This window comes from Condylura cristata, unplaced genomic scaffold (assembly GCF_000260355.1).
Source record: "Condylura cristata isolate star-nosed mole 26May11 unplaced genomic scaffold, ConCri1.0 scaffold00025, whole genome shotgun sequence".
NCBI lineage: Eukaryota > Metazoa > Chordata > Mammalia > Eulipotyphla > Talpidae > Condylura > Condylura cristata.
The window spans coordinates 11691630-11714222 of record NW_004567126.1 but is presented as its reverse complement, the minus strand read 5'-3'; the positions used below and the strand labels follow the sequence as shown (position 1 = coordinate 11714222).

At 49.1% G+C, this 22593-nt stretch overlaps 1 protein-coding gene across 4 annotated transcripts in view; it reads left to right on the top strand.

Annotated features, from left to right (window-relative positions):
- Positions 1–22593, top strand: part of FLI1 (Fli-1 proto-oncogene, ETS transcription factor) — a 122834-nt gene that overhangs the window by 68098 nt on the left and 32143 nt on the right. For all 4 annotated transcript variants that reach the window (XM_004689103.2, XM_012729962.1, XM_012729960.1 and 1 more), the window contains exons 2-4: positions 1728–1939; positions 11766–11920; positions 16311–16514. In XM_004689103.2, coding sequence (XP_004689160.1) covers positions 1728–1939; positions 11766–11920; positions 16311–16514 — 571 coding nt within the window. The remainder of the gene's footprint in view (positions 1–1727; positions 1940–11765; positions 11921–16310; positions 16515–22593) is intronic.

The following is a 22593-nucleotide window of genomic DNA, read 5'->3' as shown; positions in this document are numbered from 1 at the left end:
TCTCCACATCATCTCCCTGTGTGCATTCATCCCTGTATCTGGTGTTCAAGTTTCCTCTTCCTATGAGGATATTAGCACAGTGAATTGGATCAGCACCCAAACCCCTGGTTTCATTTGAACGTCATCACTTTAAAAAACTACATCCACATGCAATCATATTCTGTGGTAGTGGCTTAGAGCTTCAACATATGAATCTTAAGGGACAGATTAGGACCTCAGCAAGTGGCCTAAGAGACTCTGAACTTGAATCCTCTGATGAATTTAGCCAAAGCTTATTGTTTGCCACTTACTCTGTGTCAGAGAGTATTGTAAGCATTTTGTGGATTATTCCTTCTTATCCAGACAATTATAGATTGCATAACTCTAGATTCTATACATCCTAAATTAATTCTATCGTATAGGTTATTACATCTTTACTGAAAAGTGGTCAATTAATTTAGAGTAATTATATGACGGAGTGAACATCATACTTGTTCCTGTCCCGGGGCTCCTGTGATGTGATGTCACTTGAAATAATGGAACAGGCTCTCCCTGGTGGCACAGTGGGTTAGGACGCAGCACTGCAAGCTGGCTATAGCTGCCTCAGTGCAAGTTTGATCCCCAACCCTGGAGGTGACCCACATGGCATGGTAGACCCCCTCCTGGCCCACCTGCTGCTCCCCTCAGCAGTGTACATCATCAATCTGTCTGGTCTGCTCCCCACTCTGCCTCTGGTGAAACCTCTCACCACCTCTGCACCTCTGGCTCGTATGCACCCCAGTTCTGTATGCATAAATAAATATTAAAAAAAAAAGAAAGAAAGAATGGAACAATCTTAGTATGCTTTGGTTGGTAGAAGATCTCTGGGGAAAGTGCGGTTCAGTGCAATGTGGAGTCTCCACAGGTCAAACCTGCCTGCTGCTGCAGGAGAGACAGGACAACCTCCTTCAGAGGGTTTTCCCCGTTTCCCCCCACACCGAGCTCAGATTCCAGCCTCCTTGTTGTGTTGACTGACTTTTCAGCAACAAGACAGGAAACTGTCATCTCAAGGAGTCAGGCAAGAAAGCATGACGGAGCACTCTGTTTCGAGGAGACCGGCAGCCTCCACCCAGATTGTGCATGTGCAGCTTACACCAGCACACCCCAGGGCCCCTGAGCAAACTGCTGGGCACAGCTAGCAAGCTGGAGACACCTGTACCTACCTCGTCTCACTTAGTCCATCTATCAACTCTGAAAAAAGCTATTCTTAATCCTGTTTACAGATAACGAAACTGAAATTAGATGGGGCCACAGCCTGGCCCCACCCTTCCTCTGTGTGACCTTGAGCTGATACTTGATTCTCTGGATGCGTCCCCCTGACCTTGCCTGTAAAATAAGTGCTTGTGCTCATGCCCCTTCATAGCGGCACTGCTGAGAGGCGACCCCGTGGCCCTGAGCCCTCGTTCAGCCATGGCGCTCCTTGAGCCTGTCGTGCGACCTGGCTTCTCGGCCTGCCCCTCTCAACCTTCTTTCCGAGGCCCCAGTCTACAGGCCCAGCAAGTAGACACACTCCTGAGGGTCCCACTGTCCAGACTCCCTGCTCACCATCCACGCTGCTGAACTTGCCCCCTGGAGAATGAGTCAAAAGCAACAGGGACAGGGCCGTAGGCCTCCAAGGGCAGCGCTGGGCCACTCTGCAGCTCAGAGGGAGAGTGCCGTTTGACTACACAAAATGACAGCCGGCTTTCTGTCTCTCTCTGATCCTCCAGGAGGCTCTGTCGGTGGTGAGCGACGACCAGTCCCTCTTCGATTCGGCTTACGGAGCGGCCGCCCATCTCTCCAAGGCCGACATGACCGCCTCAGGGAGTCCTGACTTCGGGCAGCCCCACAAAATCAACCCTCTGCCCCCCCAGCAAGAGTGGATTAACCAGCCAGTGAGGGTCAATGTGAAGCGAGAGTATGACCACATGAATGGATCCAGGTAAGCCCACCAGGCCCTGCGCTGCTCCAAGCTCAGAGCTGCGAAGGGGGGCTTGAGGCTTCTCACTCCCCAAGTGTCTGAGTCAGACACATCTGACCAACTGGCTCCTGGGCTCAGGGTGTCTGCAGCAGGTGGGGCTCTGGGCTGGGCAGGGAATCTTAGTTGACAGAGAGGCCTTAGACGTGGTTCTCTGAGGCCCACTGCAGAGGCCTTGGTGGCCTGCTGAGCACCTGTACTGTGCCAGCCTAGGTCCAGGCCCTCTTGGAGATAACTTAGCACCTAGACTCTCTTCCTTGTCCTGTTTGAGACACTTAAGCTCTCTGGGTGGGTGGCCCCAGAGCAAGGCCACACCATTCTTACAGCATAAGTCCAGGGTTGATGAGAACAACCAGGAGCTCACCATACAGGGGAGGTCACAGTGCAGTTGGAAAGCCTGGGGCAGGGAGGACTACACTTGTAGAGATGGAAGAAGAAAGTCTAAGAGAGAAAATGATGTGGGCAGAGAAGTGGCCTGTTGGTGGACTGGTCTAGGGGCTGCCTTTTCATAAAATGCATGTTCGAATCCCTGAACATCAGTATCTTCCCCAAAACAGGGCTGGTGGGTCTATGGACACTTGGCAGAATTGGTACAGGGCTATCGTGGAAGCTGAAGGGAAAGGACGCAGGACACTACCTGGGACTCAAAAGAGTTCCATCATGAGGGCGATGGTTATGAGCAGAGGTTTGAAAGAGAGAAAGTGTCTTCTTTTTTTTTTTTTTTTAAAGATTTATTTATTCATACAGAACTGGGGTACAGGTCAGAGATGTGGAGGGTGAAAGGATTCACCAGAGACAGAGCGGGAAGCAGAACAGGCAGATCGACGAAGTACACAGCTGAGGGGAGCAGCGGGCGGGTCAGGAGAGGTCTGCCGCGCCATGTGGTCACCTCTAGGGCAGGTGGGAATCGAACTCATACGGAAGTGGCTTAAGCTTCTTTGTGCTGTGCTTTAACCTGCTGCGCCACCAGGGAAGGCCAAGAGAAAGTGTCTTCTTACCCATGAAGCGTGGGACAATCTATGAATGGATTTGCAGCACAGACTGAAAAATGGAGAGTGAGCCAAGGGGCTAAAAAATATGGAAATTGGGCCCTCCCTGGTGGTGCAACAGGTTAAAGCACTGCATTATGAGGCTCTCCAAAGCCACTGCAGCACAAGTTCGATTCCTGGCCAGGGAGGTGACCCACATGGCACAGCAGACCTCTCCTGACCCGCCCACTACTACCCTCAGCAGTGTACTTTGTCAGTCTGCCTGTTCTGCTCCCCACTCTGTCTCTGGTGAATCCTGTCACCCACCACACCTCTAGCCTGTACCCCAATTCTGTAAGCATAAATAAATAAATAAATTTGTTTTAAACATGAAAATTATTCCATAGGTAGACACCAACTTTAGAACAGAAGTGACACTTGGCATCATCAGAGCTGCAATTTAAGACTAGAGAGCAGGCAGGGTGGGGGAGGCCCAAACGATAAGCTAGAGAAATATCCCAGATAAGAAATCACCAAGTTCTGGACTAGGATGATGTTGTAATGATTATGGAAATAAAAGAGATAGTTACATGAGGGACATTCCAGAGAAGTAATTCATGAGGTTAAGTGAGTAACTACTAAAGCATGTTAGGGAAGGGGATGTGAGAAGAAAGAATCAAAGGTAACTGAAGCTTGTATGTTGTCAAGAAGTACAGGGCCTTAGCAACCAGGGGAGGTGGGAGAGAAAGGCTTTGAGAAGAGATGTTAATGTCCCCATGAGACCAGTCAACAGCAGACAGTAGAACATTTGGGTACACTTGCCTCCTAGGCTTTGGAAACTGAAGCTCACGTGATATTTGGGTTGGAGTTAGGTTTGGACATTCTTTCCATAGAGTGTGGATGAGGTCTCTACAGATACCACTGTAGAGAGAGAAGAGAAAAGAGAGCAAGCTGGTGGCTGGAAGGAGACTTCCCCCAGACAAGACCCTGGTCTCAGCCCTTTGTGGAACAGTCAGCCCCACCACATTGCAATCCCACTAGCCAAAACCAGTGACTGGTATCACAGCCACCACCCAGAACCTAGGATTTCAGGAAGGTTCAGAGGTTCTAAGCCAGGAGCCTCTGGAATGAGTTTCTCTTTTCATAGATAATATGGATAATGAATTTCTCCTTGCAGTTCAGTAGGGCAGAGTTTATGAAACTTTTTTCCAGGTTTTCTTTTGCTCTATATCACTGTCCCCTGAGGTATTTTCTGTAGCTACACTTTGGCGTATAAAGGCAATTTGGACTTGGAGTGGGGAAGAGTCTGGGATCGGGAGGCAGTGATCTCCCATCAGGACCAAGGCTTCCTGACTCCTGCCCTGTGACTCACTTTCCCACTCCCTCCCTCTCCAACTGGATATGGTGTTCTAGCTCCACTTGCTTATTTCTGCTGCCCCCCAATATTGAGGAAGGCAGTTCAGCAGTGACTTCCAAGCTGGCCTGACCCCAGGAGCATGTTAGAAACCCAGACCCCACCCATGAAGGCCTTGGTCTGTGGTAGCCTATATCCAACCACCATCAGCCTCTGCCTTTCACCCCCACCCAAGCAGCAGCTCTCTCCCTTGTCCAGGGAGTAGCCCTGTTTTTCCACTCCCTCTAGCTTTCCCAAAGTCTGTTCCTCAGAGAGCAGCCAGTCACCCTTTTAAGTATTTAAGTCTCTGGCTCCAACCCCTGAATGAGTTCTGAGAAAATCCAACGTCTCTTGTGGGCCCCATCCTCCTCCCTCTGACACCTGCTCCCCTCCCTCCTTCCCACCCCTTTCCTGCACCCCAGTCCCACCAGCTGCTCTTGGACCCTACACACATGCCCACATAGGAGCCTCCTCCCGGGTATCGATGCTTGGCATTTTTTCTGGAATATTTCTGCTCCCTGTAGACATCTGACTCCCTCCCTCATTTGTTTCAGGTCTTTCCCAGGATGTCACCTTCTCAGAGTTCTTGCCTGTCCATCTGATCTAGAACAGCACTGTCTCTCATTACCTGCCACTGATTCTTCTCCCCTCTTCCTGGCTCTTGTTACACCCCTCAGGAAAACATGGGCTTTGTTTTATTACTGAACAGTATCAGGCCCATGATAGGTGCTCAGAAGATCACTGTGAAGTGAGTAAGTACCCACATGCCTGGCTAGCCAGATGCAAGGTGAAGAGGCTTTCTCAAAGTCAGTTCCTGAGTTAAGACAGACACAGCTGGGCGACAGTGCCCCAGAACGAGTAGTCTGTTTGTGCATTTGAAACTGACTGCTCTGTCCCCTATTCCTAGGCATGCCAAAGCCTCTGAGTTAATCTTCCTGGGCAAAAAGTGTCCCCCAATGAAACCGGTTTTCAGAAGTCACTTGTCAAATCCTTCCTTACTCCAGTCATATCAGAGGGCTGCTGGAGCATTGTGCGAACACCCAAAGCAGCCGAGTGTTGACCAGGTTCTCATGGCACAAAGCAGCCCCTGCTTTTGATTTGCCTGATTGAGCCAGACTAACAGCGAGTAACAAAGTAGGTTCAGAAAGACAGATGTCACCTCACCACCTCGCCTCACTTTGGTGGGACATAGAAGACACAGTGGACCTTCAGAACCACAGGTTAGACACGGCATCACCAGCACCTCGTAAATCCTCCGCATGCTTCTCTCGTGTAGGCTGGACCGGAGGGCAGCAGAGAGCAAGGGCTTTCAGAAAGATCTTTGCCTGGGGTAGACTATGTCAGGCCCTACAGTTCGATCATCAAACGTAACACAATGAAACGATGCCAGTGAATTTAAATATCTCACCCTCCAACCTGGGCTTCTCGAGTTCCCGGAGTATTAGTGATAATGGTGCTGCGTTTCTGGTTTTCAGAAGGCAAAAGAGTTCTAACTTCAGCCTCAGAAACCAGAGCAGAGGTTGTGATTTAGGATTTCTCAGCTCGTGGACTAGATGTGTGCTGTGCCACGTGGAAGCCACTTGCACAGGTTGCTGTTGAACACTTGAAACGTGGTTACAACTTGACCTGTGCCCTGAATGTCCGATACATACTGGATTTAGAAGACTGAGTATGGAAGGAAATGCAAAATAGCTCATTAATTCATTTTTATATTAATGATGTTGAAATAACCTTTTGACGATGAAGTTAGTTTAGCAGTACATTTTAAATTCACTGTTAAAATTTTTTTCGCCTACTTTTTTAATTTTATAACGTGTCTACTAGAAAATTTTTAGTTACCTATGTGGCTGATATTCCACTTTTTAAAATTTTTAGAAAGTTTTATTTTTTATTTACGTATGCATACAAGAGCTGTGGTTTAAAAGCCATAGATGTGGGGATTGAGAGGTCTCACCAAGGACAGAGTGGGAAACAGAACAGGCAGATCTACTGAAATCACTGCTGAGGGGAGCAGCAGGCAGCAAAGGAGAGGTCTGCTGCACCATGTGGGTCACCTCCCTGGCTGGGGGTAGAACTCTGCTGCAGTGGCTGGTGATAGCGTTATAAGCTGAGACCTATCCCCTGTACCTACCACCCAGAAGCCCTCATATTCCACTCTGAAAGGACAGCACGGGGCTAGAATATTTGGGACTACCCTGTGGTTCAGAGTGAATTCTCTCCAGGTTCTTTGGTAACTTGGGTTTCTCACTTGGTTTTTCATGCTTATTGGAGGTTCCACAGATACTAGAGTCTCTAGAAGAGTATTTGTGTGCCTAAAGCTACATGTCTTCCTGCCTTTTATTGTAGCAACAAGTCCTTTTGGACCAAAGACAAAGGTCAAGGGGAGGGTGTGAGATCTGGGGAAAAGGTTAGTTCAGGCAGTGGGAGATTTACTCTCCTTCCTTTCTTCTAGTAGTGGGGTGTCTGTTAGGGTGAGTGTGTCTGGAAGAGGCACGGGCCATAGGTTCTGTGTTAGATGTGACTTCAGCAACTTGATCCAAACTGTGGTCTGCACATAACTTTCAGCTGTATCCTGTCTCAACCACGGGACTAGGGAAACCTCCCACGGAGGAAAGAATATCGTTTATGGTGGGGAAATGCAAGTGTCCGCTTGCCTTGTGTGCCTGAGTGCAGAGCCTGAGGCCCCAGCAGCCTGCTCCCCCCTTGCATGGCTCCCCCAGGCCCCAGATGCCCTCTGAGGACCCCCCAGAGACTTCCATACAGCACAATCAGTCTCACGCACTTGTTGCTTGTGCTTCTCTGGCCACAAAGCACCTTCCTGGGTTCATTTAGAAGCTTGCAGTATGAAGCATGTCACACACGGCCTGGGTGGAAGGCCATGCTCTGGATTCTGGAAAAGCTAGAGGCACCCTATGATGTATGGAGATGAAAACAGCAGTTGGTTAGGGTGATGGCTTTATAATGGGTGGTTTCTTTTCTTTAAATTCACTTTTAACATCTTGCATCTAGTTTTGAAAAGCAAAAATGTCACACACACACATCCACACATGCATCCTTTGGAACGTCTAAAGACAAGAGCGATTGCTTGGTTTTTGTACAATGGACTCATCACATGGAAGACACATGTGAGGTCCTAATGCATCTGTGCGGCTTGGGTAACCTTTGAACTGCCACATGAGTGGTATGACTTTTGGGACACTGTATTATTCAGAGTAAATAAGTCTGGGCTGCAGATTTGGGGATCTGGGCGATAAATGTTGAGTTAAGTCATCTGGGTTGAATAGAAGGTAGAGAAGATATTGCATAAAGTCTAAAGAGTTTACCTTTAGGAGAAAGCATTGAAGTTTCCTTTCATCCAACTATTTCTCACTTGGTTTTAAAGCGCTTAGCAGCTTGCAAGCCAGTTTGGAAAACAGCAACAGTCTTTGTAAGACAATGTCCCCTAAATATGCAGATCTGGACTCTGTGGAGCAAAGCACCTGTGTCCAGAGGTGAGACGCAAGAACAGGGCTGCAGAGTCTACCTCCCCTTTGCTGTAGCCTCCCTGCACGGCTCTCCTTGGCCTGAGGTGGAGGTGCCGAGTGCCTACCTCCTCCCTGCTCTATTGTGGTGCTCCAGGCCCTCTTGTCACCTGTCCCAGTGCTAATAGCTGCTGTGGGCCCCAGTCCCATGCTAGCTGTAAGTGCAGGTCTCAATACAAATTAGCAGTGCAGGCAAGCTGAATGGCTGTCTCTTCCCCTGCATCCATGCTCCCCCCTCCTTCTCTCTTGTTTTTATTCGGGGCCCTCTTCAGAGGCGCCAGCTGCCTCATTAAAAAGCAGCCTTTATGCTGTGCTTCACCTGTACCCACCCTTAGCCATGGCTGGTGAGCCCAATGGCCGCGTGCGGGGGTGTGCTGGGCTCCGGAGCTGCAGACTGTAGAGCTGTGTGACAGGCCAGCCGTCAAGGGGCGGTTGTCCTACCTTCTCTGCTGAAGAAGTCACAGACGGGCTAAGCCAGGCATGAGAAGCAGTCCAGAGCCTGTGCCGGGCTCCGCCTAGCAGAGTGATCTGGAACCGAGGACACAGCCTCACTCCAGAGGAGAAGCACACAAGGGCAGGTGACCAAGCAAGATCACCTTGCCCAGTGGGAAACAGTGGGAAACAGGTGTGCCCACAGGAGCTAGAGGAAACAAATGTGAGGACTTCTCTGGGATGGAAACAAGAGGTTCCAACCACTGATGGCCTCCAGTGGCCTCTCCAGCAAGAGAGCCCAGGTCCTAGCACCGGTTCTGACGTTGTCCTCTGGCGCTGACCCCTCCTGCCTCCCCAGCACCCACCTCTTACCCTAGCAGGTGCTGATCTCTCAGGTGCTCTTAGCTCCTTTTCTCCCAGGTCACGTGCCAGTCAGCTTCTCTCAAATTCACGTTTCTCTATTCCCAGTCCTGGGTGGGACAGGAGCCTGCACACAGTCACTTCATTTGCATGATCTCTCCAGTTCTGACTTCTGCATGGCCAGGGGTCAGTTTGGGGGCTCAGAAATCCCCTGGACCAGACCAGTGCAGAAACAACTTTTTCAGAGCTCATGTCTCCATGTTCCTTGTGGGAGGACAGCCCCAGGAGCTAGCCAGCCCCCCACCCTCACCCCCCGCTCCCCCCGCACCGCTTCCAGCATGCCCCTGCCTGGAACATTGCTCTCCTTGCTGAAAGTTCCCTCGCCCCTGCCCACAGCCCTTGCACTCCAGCACCCGCCCGGGGAAGTGTGTGCTCTGACAACCCCACCCTTTGCCACAGAGTTCCTAGCCAATGAAAACGTTGCTGTCTTGGTTCAATGCCAACTTAATCCTCCAAACTTCTGCTGCACTTGGTTGTTTCACAACTGACAAGTATGCTGGGAAAGGCCGCCAGACCATAGGCGGGTGTGTGTGTGTGTGTGTGTGTGTGTGTGTGTGCACGCGTGCGCACACACACGTGTGCACGTGTGTGCATGTGTCTGGGTGCACGTGCGTGCACACTCTTGTGTCTGTGTGCACACGCGCCCGCTTGCGGTTAGCCCTGAGGAGGGTGTGGGACCTGGCGAGCTCAGCCAGAGCGCAGCTCAGACTCAGGACCAGGGTCTTTCTGGGACTGCTTCATCTCAGGCCAAGTCCTTCAGCAGCAGAAGCCAAAGGGCCAAACTCTGGTGAAAAGCCCCGATGTGCTACTGCCTCCTCTCAGACTGCCATGGGGACATTAAACCTTCAACAATCTGGGCCTCTGACGGCTGGTTCTTGGTTCTCTGCCTGGAAAAACAGTAGGCGAATAGTAAAACCTTAAATTCTAACATGTGTAAGTTATACATCTTATTTTCATTTTCAGCCCATGTTCCCCTCTGTAAAACATCAGGAAAAAATTACCGTCTGACTTCTAATATCTCAGTGGAGCATTTATCTCCCAGCTATGATAAGTGATCTTCGATATTTTTTTCCTTTCAGATTAGGAAACAAATTCATTTAATTTTCTTTATTGAATGTGTTCGGGTCTCCCCCCACCCCCCTGCCCAAGTCCCCGCCCTGCTGGGCTGTGGCTCCTGCTCTGGCTGATGCAAGGCTCTCCCTGCTTGTGGGCAGCTGCCACCACGTGGCTGGAAGGGCAGCCCCCCCCCATACAAACCCCCCACCCCCACCCCGCAGCACCACTCCAACCCTGAAGGCCTCCCCAAGGCTCCCTCCTGCCCACAGTGGTGAGGGGAGGGCAGCAGGCAGGCCTTTGGAAAGCTGGGCGAGGTCTGCAGCCAGTGTTGGCTGGCTGTAATCTGAACCTTATCTGAACTTGGTCTGAAGGCCTGGTTTGGAGTTCTGGGGAGGACTGGCTGTCTCCCAGGTTGCCAGAACTGATGCTTCCTGCTCCCGATATTCCTTGTCTTCTCTGGCCCTGCTGCTCTGAGTGACAGAGTGGAGGATGAGGGCAGGGTAGGGTGGCACTTCTCCCCAGGCATGCTGGGAGAAGCCAGGTGCCTTGCTGGCGGGGGACATGTGTAAGATTCTGCCAGTCACTTTGGGGCACCAGATGGCTCCATGCAGAGTGTTGGTTCAGTGCTCCAGACAACTGTCCATAGCTGAGCTGACTAAGTGGCCTCTCTGCTCCCAGTTTGCGAAACACCAGGTGCTAATTGAGCCCCAGACTTCCAAGAGCGGTTGGGTGACTTGCTCTGTTCCATATGCTTCTCCGGGGGGGCGTGGTAGCTGCAGAGCACCGCAAGGCCTGGCCTCTCCATCAGGTTGAGACTCTTGGAGTTTACCCCTCCTTCACTCAGCAAACAGCACTTTTGTGTATGCGCCTTGATAGAGAAGTTTAACCCCCAAGGCTGAGTCTTCATTCCTGCTTCCACCATTACAAGCTGGGTGGTTCCCCCTAATCCCAGAAGTCACGTCACTTCTCAGTTTCCTTAACCATAGAAGAAGTGCTGTTCACCCTTGCTGTGCCTCTCCTGGAGTGTAACTGGGAATTAAAATAGAAAAGTGTGTAAGAAAGAGTTAAAAAAATGCCATAGAGGGCCCTCCCTGGTGGTGCAATGGGTTAAAGCACAGCTTGAGAAGCTAAAGCTACTTCCACAAGAGTTCGATCCCCGCCTGCCCGGGAGGTGACCCACATGGCGTGGCAGACCTCTCCTGACTTACCTGCTGCTCCCCTCAGCAGTGTACTTCATCGATCTGTCTGTTCTGCTCCCAACCTTGTGTCTGGTGAATCCTCTCACAGCCCCTGCACCTCTGGCCTGTACCCCAGTTCGGTATGCATAAATAAATAATTTTTTAAATGCCATAGAAATAATTCACTCTCATTCTAATACTAATCACTCACATTCTATACAATGCACCTTATAGTTGAAACAAGAAAACAACGACATCATCCGCAGGAAACTTCCAGTGTAGCCAGGGATAGGGCGCCTGAACAGTATGACACTCGGCTTCCTTCTCAGGCCCTTTGCATTTGTTTTCCGTGGAACCTGGGTCTCCTAGGACTCCAGCCACATCCAACTGTCTTGGGCTAAATGCCAAGTGTACAGGAATAGTGTCCAGGGGGGGTCTTCTCTGCCACAAGGCAGAAGGGAGGTGTCAAGAGGGCATAGAGAAGACGTGTCTGGGAGCAAAGAGGGCCAGTGTCACTAAGGTGTAGGTGGCTGGGCAACGAGGCTAAAATGAGAATGGCAGCCAGGGTGGGAGGGCAGCATTACTGGACACCGAAGCCAGGCTGAGGGAGGGCAGAGAAACCTGCCAAAAGCTTTTAAACAGAGTAATTATAGGATTGGGCTGGGAGTTGGAGAAAACCCTGGTGGCTGCGTGGAGGGTAGAAATAAGGCAGCAGCAACAGCTCCAGATGGGACTGGGAATGGCTGCACAGTTAACCCAGTCATTGGCAGGGGGCGCTATGACCATGGTCACTTCCTCTGGGTTTTGTCTCCTCTCCTGCAGGGAGTCTCCCGTGGACTGCAGTGTTAGCAAATGCAGCAAGCTGGTTGGTGGAGGCGAGTCCAACGCCATGAACTACAACAGCTATATGGACGAGAAGAACGGCCCCCCTCCCCCCAACATGACCACCAACGAGAGGAGAGTGATCGTCCCCGCAGGTATTGTGGGAGCTGAGCTGCAGCTGGTGTCCTTACCCTCATACTTCTGGGCTCATAGCTGAAGGCAGGACTGTCCCTGGTGGCAGATGTCCCTTTACCTGGTTCCTCTTCACTGTGGAAACACTTACCTGGGAGAGGTGTCTGTCTCCTCTCCCCCACTAGCTGTATCTCGAATGGCACCAGAATCCTAAAGTGCACAATCTGGAGCTCACCCCACTTCTTCCTCCTCTCCACCACCACACACAGCTCACACCACACTCCACCACTGTGCCTGGTCCTGTAGATTGTAGCCACAAAGAGAGTGGAGGCAAGAGCGCCTGATCCCAAAAGGAATCCTCACCACCCCGGATGAGCCCATCCTTGCCTTTAAGAAGAGTGGTTTCACAGTCTGCCATGTCCATCAGGCATGTTCTTCCCGGCCTCTGCAGGGTCCCACCTTTCAAAATTGCAGCCAACTCTTTCAGTTTCAAAATAGAAAGAACTATATTTAACAAATGGAGAACCTTAACATGTGTGCAGCAAGTTACATCACTATGTAAAAATAGCCTGTTTCTCCTAGGCATTGGTGCTGTTGGTACAGAAAATAAAATCATTGTTCAAGCCTCCAGTCCATGGGCTGGACGCTGCCTTGGCTAGACCAGCAAACACAACAACCTGGTCAAAAGGGAGTCTGAAAATTGCAGCATGTAGAGTTGGTGCCAGTAGAAGGAGAAAGAACATCCAAATCGTTGGCAAAGTGAATTACAGAGCAGGGATTAAAACTAATCCTACCGAAATAGCCTTACCAAGAAGGCAAAACTCCTTCCCTTTGGAAAAGAGTTACAGTAGTTGTGTCTGAAGGCAAAGGATTAGACATCTCTTTGAGGCAGCTCAAAGGCACAGCCTTGCCAGTCTCAAAGGTGTGGTTTTGTAGCAGGCCTTCCTTCCCAGTCCTTTTACTTGGTTTTCCATGGAAGCTTGTCTCCTAGCACTACAGCTGCTGCCATGTGTTCTGGGCCCAATGCCAGGCAGCAGGGAGGGGGAGCCATGGGCTGGTGGGGTAGGAGTGGGGGGGTGGGCCATTGGGATCCTTTCTGTGTCCTCAACAACTTGAAAAGTGCTCAAAGGCATTTTTAAGCTCCTTCCACAGGCCTACGACCTCACAAAGGAAGAAAGAGTGTGGACCCCCCCTTTCCGGACTATGCTCTAGAGGCCAGACACCATGCCAGTGGCTTTATCTACATGGCATTACTTATGTTATATAATGTTTGATCTCCTCCCGCCCTCAGGACACCAGCGAGGGGTGTTCAGCTCAGAGGCATTTATATGGTTGAGTTTTGACTCTGTCTTCTCTCTTCTTCTGTCTTCAAAAGAAGGCAGACAATGCGACTGTTTTACAGTGACCGTGGGGGCCACCTCTCCCAACCCACCAGTGCCTCCTTTGGTATTGAACATTTTGCTTTCCCAGTGTTCGGCCAGGGAAGGTAATCTTGAGGACAGAAGAATTAGGGATCAGAGAGTTGTACCATCTTATTTGGTAGTCACAGAGAGCAAAGGGAGCCAGATGAGGGGTTGAGCCCTCGGTATTGGTGTTGAAATACTTTCAAAGGGAATAACAAGATGTCATTCTTCAGCGGGCCAAATAACACCAGTAATAATGAAAATTGTGTAAACTTCTAGCAAAAGGTTCTTAAAGCACTTGGTGTAATGAATTCACTGGTTAGAGACTGACTTCATCCTATTACCTCTGGCTAGATATTTAAGCTATATCCTCAGACATTTTGACTTCCTCCAGGTCAACCTCCTGGACACGAAGGAAAGTCTCATTTGGGCAAGTCCACAAATCAAAGCAATAAAACACTGGTGGAACAACCGATGGAATTTATGGTGGGATTTTAAGACAAGTATAAACGAGGGCCATAGTTAATCACCAGTTCCAAGTTCAGATGGGAAGAAACCGGGACTAAATCATCCAGGAAATACATTTGGAAGAGTTTAGTGTGATCCAGAGTGGAAGATTTATAATTCATTGTGTTGTAAAGGGAGAGAAATAATATTGTGATAGAGCCCAAAGCAAGAACGGAAATAGTAAAATAAATAAAATATATGGTAAAAAATTGAATATGAGGTCTTGGATACTAGAAGTGAGGACATAGGGGCAAGCAAAAGAGATCAGATGAAATAATATAACACAACTCCTCCTAGGATCTTTTTTTTTTCCCCTAGATTCTGAAATGGTGCAAATTTATTTTCATTTACTAGTGATCCATGCTTATTGTTTCTGAAAGTAAAAGAGTAAAATAAAGCAAGAAATTTACCCGAGGGGTGGATACAGACTTGAGCGAGGGAACTTTAAGAGGAAATCTGGTTTGGGGCCTCATAGCACAGGAACTTAGAGGAGATTTAAGGCATGAGAAGACAGGAGCAGAGGAGGCTGAGGGGTGAGGCACCTACCCTGCCACGGAGTGAAATCTGGGAAGACTTTGCTTGTATCACCTCAGTTGTCTCACCAGCAGTGGGACTTTGACCGAGCCACTCAAGACTCTACTTTCCGTCTGGAAAATGGGAATAGCAAGAGCTATTGTGCAGGATTTTCTTCATAAGTAAAAAGCAGGAACTGTGGGACTGCTGGCACATTGTAACCCAACCTGAGCCCTTCCTTGTTATCAGTGCTGGCTTGACAGTGTTGTGAAAGTAGCAGCCAATGACCCCGGTCATTCTCCTCTTCTACTCCTTCCTCTTTAGCTCGTTCCTCCACCTCCAGCACAAACGCAGCCGCCTCTCATGCATGAGTGTGCAAGGCACTTTGCAAAGCCAACTCAGCCCCTGCCTCCTAGATCCTCACATATAAAAATCAAGGTGAAGTGAGCACTCAGGCTGTGCAGTGAGGATGGGGAACAGTCTTTGGCAGCTCAGCCACAGAGAGGGAGGAAAACAACAGAGCTTCTTCTTTCCCCACAGACACTCCTAATTATCCAAAGCTGGTTCCCATTTTGATAAGAGCCTTCGCAGACTGAGAATGAGAGGGTGAGCAAGCACAGATATTCCTGCCAAATACAAATGCTAATAAAACAGGTCCAGTGGAAGTTGGGGGCTAACAACAGACATATAACCTCAAATTCCCTCCCCTCCTCCAGGAAGCCTTCCATACCTTTCCAAGTTCATACTATTCCTTTGTCCTAGGATTCCTTGAGCTACCACCATAGAACTGAGGCTTAATTCTGTACTTTCCTAAGTGTTTCATGAGAATAAGCCTTCCATGGGGCCAAGATCCCTGCAATTTTCTTCTATGATGAGCATATTTAAGGTGATTATTGGCTGTGATAATAATTGGTTGCCAAAGAAAGAGATGGTTTCCAGATTGTGTTCACCGATAAGATATAGAGGCCTACTGTAGAAGTTTCTGGAATTCATCACCAACACCTAAAGTATGCACACTCACCCCACTTGCACACAAACTGAGAAGCTGTAGGGGACTAAGTGGGGATGATCTCAGTCCTTACATTATTCATGTTCGCTCAAGGTCTGAAAGACTTTCTCTTTAATACCATGTCTCATCTTTGGAGATTTAAATATTATGAAAATATCCTGGGGTTGGTCTGGGAGACATTCAAAGCAGGTCCCCAAAAAGGAGATCCCAGGTTGGATTTATGTTCAAGAGCAACAGCACTGGGCCTTCCAAACACACAGACACAACTACAGTAAAAGTGTACGAGTGCATTCCTCCACGCCCTCAAGAGATCAGCTTCTCCCTCAAATCGTTCATGTTCTTGAGATACAGACAGCTTCCGTTTCCAGAGACAGTAGTCCCTGGGACTATGGAACTATATTTATCTTCATGCTGGTTATACCATCTCTTAGGCAAAGGTTGGTCAACTGCTCCCCCCAAAACTTGAAAGAGCATCCTGACAGCACCTCCGTGAAAACGTGCCGAGTTCTGAGTGGTTCAGGCAGGCCAGATGCCATGGCGCCAGATGGGAGTTCTGAGAGGACCATGTCAGAGGGCACCCACTTTCCCACTGAGGAGGGTGGTGGGTCAGGAAGGGAGGAAAAGAGGGAGGAGAAAGGGAGGGAGGGTGAAAGACAGAGATGGGGAAGAGGAAAAAGAAGGCAGGGAAGAAAAGGAGGAATGAGGAGAGAAAGAGAAAGAAAAGGGGAGAGGAGAGAGAAAGGTGGGAAAGAGGTGAGGAGGGAGAGAGGAAAAGATGGAGAGACAGGGAGAGCAAGAGAGGGTGGGAGAGATCCTGAAGGTGAGATGGGGGAGGGGAGAGACAGAGAGAAGTGAGAAAGGGGGAAGAGGGAGAATGGGCAGGAGATAGTGGCAGAGATGGAGAGAGAGGCTGCCCAGGTTGCTTGTAAGGGAGGTAACCAGCTGCCTACAGCCCTCACTAACAGCTTCCTCTCCCCTCAGACCCCACGCTGTGGACACAGGAGCACGTGCGGCAGTGGCTGGAGTGGGCAATAAAGGAGTACGGCTTGATGGATATCGACACCTCCTTTTTCCAGAACATGGATGGCAAGGAACTGTGTAAAATGACCAAGGAGGACTTCCTCCGAGGCACCTCCCTCTACAACACAGAAGTGCTGTTATCACACCTCAGTTACCTCAGGGAAAGTAAGTGCCTTGTTAGTTCCTGGGCAGAAAACCCCCATGGGATGCAGCCTACCTCCCAGGCCAGGAGCAAGCTGCCAGGCCCGCTGCTCTGTCGTGAAGGAAGACTGGCTTCCCAAGGATCAATCCGAGAAAGGAAATTGATTCCCTGGGGCTGGGCTTGTGCTGCAGGAGCTGCATTTGGGTCTGTAAAGTTGCCAAGGTCATGGGCTCCCACAGACCCAGTGAGGAAGCGACCCTGTCCTGTAGAGTCAAGAGAAATAAAAGGATGGAGAGACAGCAGGTGTTGTGCCCAAGAAGTCACCCTTCCCTTGAGAATCCCTCTCCAGAAATGACTTTGGCCTGTAATTATATATAGATGGATGCCTTGGTGGGAATTTTCCAGATTGAAAACTCCTATAGAAACTTAATGGGTTTAGGTCTTAATTTTTGGTTTCATGGATTTAGGACTTAATTTTTGAAAATCTACACATTAAGTAGATTTTGGGGCCAATCTCTGTACTTTCTAACCCCCCTCACCCCCGTTCCAACTAACATTTACTTCCTTGTAAATCAGGGACAGTAGCAGATGCTATGTGGGTGTTAGGATCTAGTAGAAGCTTCCTCCTGAAACAGTCTGAGGCAAAAATTCTACTACTGAATAACCAGCACCTCCATCCACCGCTCCTGGAAAAGAACTTTGGAAAAGGAGAGCTTAAGAATTTATGAAAGAAAGTGTGAGGTTGACCAGAGGATTTACCCAGTGGGAGGGTTCTCTAGCACTGGGCTCCCATCAATTTGGCATGATATATACACAGAGATGAGAACAGAATTCTTTTGTTTTTTTTTTTTAAGACTTATTTATTTATGCATGAAGAACTGGGGTACAGGCCAGAGGTGCAGGGGCAGTGAGAGGATTTACCAGAGACAGAGTGGGAGCAGAACAGGCTGACTGACAAAGTACACTGCTGAGGGGAGCAGCGGAAGGGTCAGGAGAGGTCTGCCGCACCATGTGGGTCACCTCCGGGGCAGGCGGGGATCGAACTCATGCAGAAGTGGCTTTAGCTTCTTAGTGCTGGGCTTTACCCTGCTGCGCCATCAGGGAGGGCCAAGAACAGAATTCTTTTTAAGGCCTGCTAGTGACCTTGGCCTTAACTCTTCATCAGAAATCCAGGCCAGGTGGGTAGATCAGTGACCCTAAGTATTGCAGAATGTCATATGTCACTAAAAGTAGTACCAGGATCAGGGAATTGACAATATGGAAAGACAAGGGGCTTGGACCATGTGGCACTTTCTGTCAGCCCTGGTCTTGCAGCTTCTGTTGCTATCAGGGGCCAGAGTTTGCTGGGAGGGACATTTGCAGAACTTCAGCTTCTGAAGGAGTGCATTTATGATCTTTTTATTTATTTATTCATACAAGAACCTGGTGTAGGCCAGAGATGCAAGGGGTGAGAGGAGTTACCAGAGGCAGAGTGGGGAGCAGAGCAGGTGGGTATTCTGAAATACACTGCTGAGGGGAGCAGCAGGTGAGACAGGAGAGGTCTGCTGCACCATGTGGGTCACCTCCCTGGCCAGGCATCAAACTCTGGCCTCAGTGATTGGCGATAGCTTGATAGAGCTCGCTTTAACTCCAGTGCCACACGGGAGGCCCCACATTGGATGATTTTAAAGACCCTGCAAAGCCAAGATCCTTGGATAGCAGTGCCCATGGGCTGCTTTTCCTGGCCTCCTGAACCATGGGTATTAGTGCTTCATTTGCTACCTGTTGCTCAGTAGGTCAGCTGGCTGTCTCTGTAATCTTCCACCTCATTCTGCCACAGTGCCCTGTGTGGGCTAGGGACAACACACACTCTGTAAAAATTAAAATTAAAAAAATGCCTGCGGAAGTTTCCACCGATGCCTCCGGGCTCTCTGGTCACCTCTCGAAGGCGTCTGGTAACCAGTGGGAGTGTGGATGAGGCATATATGTTAACACCAGAGCGATTACCTCATGTCTGAGTCTTGCTGCAACATGAGGTCAGCCCATGAAACAACAATTTCAAAAAAGGAGGCAATTTTCCACCCAGTTCTCTGAACTCTAAAGAATGAGCATTTTCTAACTCTGTATTTCTTAGCCTTAATGCTTATAGAATTTTTTAAGAAAGGATCTTTTCACAGAGTTCTGCAATGATGTAGGGATAAGAGTGGGCATGCAGACATTGGCACAAGAAGGAGATCAGCAAAACCCCAGACACTGGGTGATTCAGCCTTTCTGCTTCTTTGGGCTTCATATGCAGGGGGGCCAAGAATCATGGGGTCACTTTCCCTCTGTGGGAGAAGAGATGGGCAAAAGCATGGACAGCATGCTGAGACTCCTGAAAAAGCCTAAGTATTTTGGGATCCATGGCAGATGCCCCATTGGAGAACTGTTCTAGCATATTCTGACAAGGTGGGGAAAGTCTATTCTGCCATATAATTCCAGACCTTGACGCCCAGTAGGGCTATAAAGAGCTCCAGTGTCTCTTAGAAGTTCCTGTCATAGCAAAACCAAGACATAGAGATGCAAGCAAGACCAGAGCCTCTTCAGAAGGCTCAGGAATCTGATAAGGTGGTCATGAAGTGAGCGCAGGCTAAGGGCAAGCTGGCTGTAAAGGAATGGAGCTCAAGAGTCTGGTCTTTGGGCAAAAAGAAATATGGGCTGCTTTTTCTTTCATTCTTTCTTTTGGAGAACATTTATAGACCTTAAGGAAGTTGTCTCTTGGGCCCTCCCTGGTGGCAAAACGGGTTAAAGCACAGCACTATGAAGTAGTCTGAGCCTTGCTATAAAATCCATGTTTACCTGTAAAGAAAAAAATGAAGATAGTTGCACTGAGGTTCAGAACAACTTCCTTCAGCATGGTATTGTAATGGTCTATAAAGGCCTTTGACCTCTTCTTAAAATGATCTATTATGGGGGGGTGGGGTGGGGGGGGGGAATGTGCTTCATGCTTCTTCCTAATTGGAGTGTTAGGCTCTGGAGCCCTTGGACATTGGGTGGTGCCTGGCCTGCTGAAATGCCTGCAGGAGCTCACATGTCTGTCTCTGGATTGCCAGGAAGTCCCCAGTGCTGACCAGCACGCCTTCAGACACTTATTGTTTTTCCAGACTTGAACGTCTAGCGGATGTTTTTTGCTGAGGCAGGGAAGCTAGTGCTTTGTGGAGAGAGGCTGGGGCGGCTGGACGGAGGTACGGGGAAGAGGTGTGATTCCTTGGGCTTTGTCATCTGTCCTTTTGTTGAGAAGGGGAGTGGGGCTTAAACATTTCCATTTTTGGCAAGGGGTGGAAGGGAAACAACCAAGATACTCAGCACATATGGAGGGCGAATTGTGGGACTGGGAAAGTTAAAGAAGGATTGAGAATGGAAGAAATGGGACGATGTCACTTAGCTAAAGTTTCGAAGAATCCAAACAGTTGGAATTCTCCAAAGCATTTGATCTTTCTGGTCTTCAGGAGAAAAAAGAGCAACCTTGTAAGATCAGAATCTAGAATCAAATTTGTAGTTTCACTAAAGGTGCCTGAATGCTTATTCTGGTTGTCTGAGAAGGGAGCTAGACTTATACATTAAATAGTAATAACTGTGTTTTCCAGAGAGGCCCCCCATTCCTGTCCAATATCCTGGCTTGCTAGGGTTTACCGGGCCTAGCTGGCAGCACTTCACTGTCCCTGACAGAGCAGCTGTGGCCCACCCCCCATCCCTCTGTGACATCCACCCCACTTGAAAGTCCGGGAGAAGGGTGAGGCCTGGGCCTGGTGAGGAAGCCCATGGTATTGGAGACCACTCTGGGGTCTCTGGGGGACACCAGAGCACAGGCGTACATGTCCACACACGTCGTTCCCTTGACATGACTAGATGCTCCCTTTCAGACACCATGAGGACATCTATTAATAATTCCCATTTTAAAACCAAAGTCACAGGACCCAGGTGGGCCTTGGACATTGGATCACTGGTGAGAAGTAATGATGAGCAGCCTGGATCAAAGCCTCAGGCCTAAGTCACACAATGGAGGTCATGAGCTCACCTGTGCCATGCTGCTCTCCTCTGCTTGGGAGTTTGCTCAGTCCCCTAGGGCTTCCCCCGTGAAGGACCAGCCACATTCCCCACAGCATTTTCTAGTTTATTTGTACCAAGAGATAAATGCTTTCTGGAAACTTTCCTGTGGCTTCCTGAACATGACAGATTAAGCCAGACCTGTCACCCCGCTAACCCTGTCCTCCTTTCTTCCCCCAGTGCCCCTCCCCTTGCACCCTTTCTACCACCTACTCCCCACTTTGGACATGACTGTCCTCTGCCCTAGTGGTATCTCTCTCAGGCACACCCAGTTTGGCAGAGGCCATATTTTCACAAACGGGGCTGCAGGAAATGAGATTGGGCTCACAAGGCAAGTTTGGACCTTGCCTCAGAGGGAGAGCTGTGCCCTGCTGGCAGTTCAGACCCAGAGCCACTGGGGGGAGTTTGGGGTTTCCAGGAGCCCTGAGGTTCTGGGCAGGGGTGGTCAGAAGCAGAAGAAAGAAAAAGAATCTTTTTGCATTTTCTAAAAGTTTGTGTTCTGTCTGCATATTTGAGTCTGACCTGTGGAAAAATACTAAGAAACTGCCTTTTAAAATAGTGGCAGTGCGAGAGAAGAAAATAGGTTGTATGACAGGGAGACCACGGGAAAGGTATCTATCTTGAGTCCTATTTTTAATTTAAACCTAATGGAAAACACATTTTGTGTGTTGTGGCCTTCCTACTGGCAGCCTCAGATGGCCGGGCAAAGGTGATGGGCCCAGGCAGTCAAGCTGGTGAAGGATTATCCCTTCCAGGCCCAAGTCTGAGCCGTACAGGGGAACAGGATCCCGCCAAACAAAGACCAGCCTTGCCTGGACTCAGTAGTCAGCCGGCCTGTTGTCTAGAGACAAAACCTTCCTTCCCTCCTGCCTCCCCCTTCCTCTCCCACCCACACTTCAGCCTGAGCCATTGAAGGCAGCGAGGAAAAAGACCCAGTCTCAATAGGCCAACTGCAAGAGGATGCTGGTGAACCCTCTGTGAGGCTGAGACAAAGGCTCTGGCCTTGACCTTAGTCCCACTTGCTCCAGGTGTCCCAGATGAGCAGGTTAGGCTGGGGGCCTGGAGAGCTGAAGAAAGCCCTATTGTGAGGGCTCAGCCCACAGCTGCAAAGCTTCGCTGTGCTGTGCTCGTTTCCATCTTTTTTGGATCCCTAATGCTGTGTCCAGTGCCGGATGGACTCAAACATGGAAAATTCCTTTTTCCTTATGCTTTCATTTTGGGAAGGCCATTCCACTCTCAGCACCAGTCACTTCATGCTTTTTTTTTTTTTTTTTTAGATTTATTTATTCATGCATACAGAACTAGGGTACAGGCCAGAGGCTCAGGGCGGCGAGAGGCTTCACCAGAGACAGAGTAGGGAGCAGAACAGGCAGATTAACGAAGTACACTGCTGAGGGGAGCAGCAGGCGGGCCAGGAGAGGTCTGCCATGCCATGTGGTCACCTCCGGGGCAGGCAGGAATCGAACTCACGCTAAGTGGCTTTAGCTTCTTAGTGCTGTGCTTTAACCCGCTGCACCACCAGGGAGGGCCCACTTCATGCTTTTTTAGAGCAAAAGGGATCCAAGATAAATTCTTTCGTGTGCGTGTGTGTGTGTGTGTGTATATATATATATATATGTATGTATGTATATGTATATATATGTATATGTATATATATGTATATATGTATATATATGTATATATATGTATGTGTATATATACATATATATGTATGCACATTTATATATATATGCTATATATAATAGGCACATATGCCTATATATATTTATTTATATATATATATATGCTTGCATATATGCATAACTATGTAAAAAAAGCAACTACACAAGTATTTTAACTGAAGTATGGCATACAGAGCTTGCAAACATTATAAATAACTCACTCAAGCAATGATCACAGACCGAATCCACTCACTGGTAGTAGCACCCCCACATTAAGGGGGAGAGCGGGAGGCCCCTCATGGTCTCTCTCTGCCATCAGCCCTTTCTCCCCCAAGGTGACCACTATGTTGACTTCCAACACCAAGGCGATTTTTAC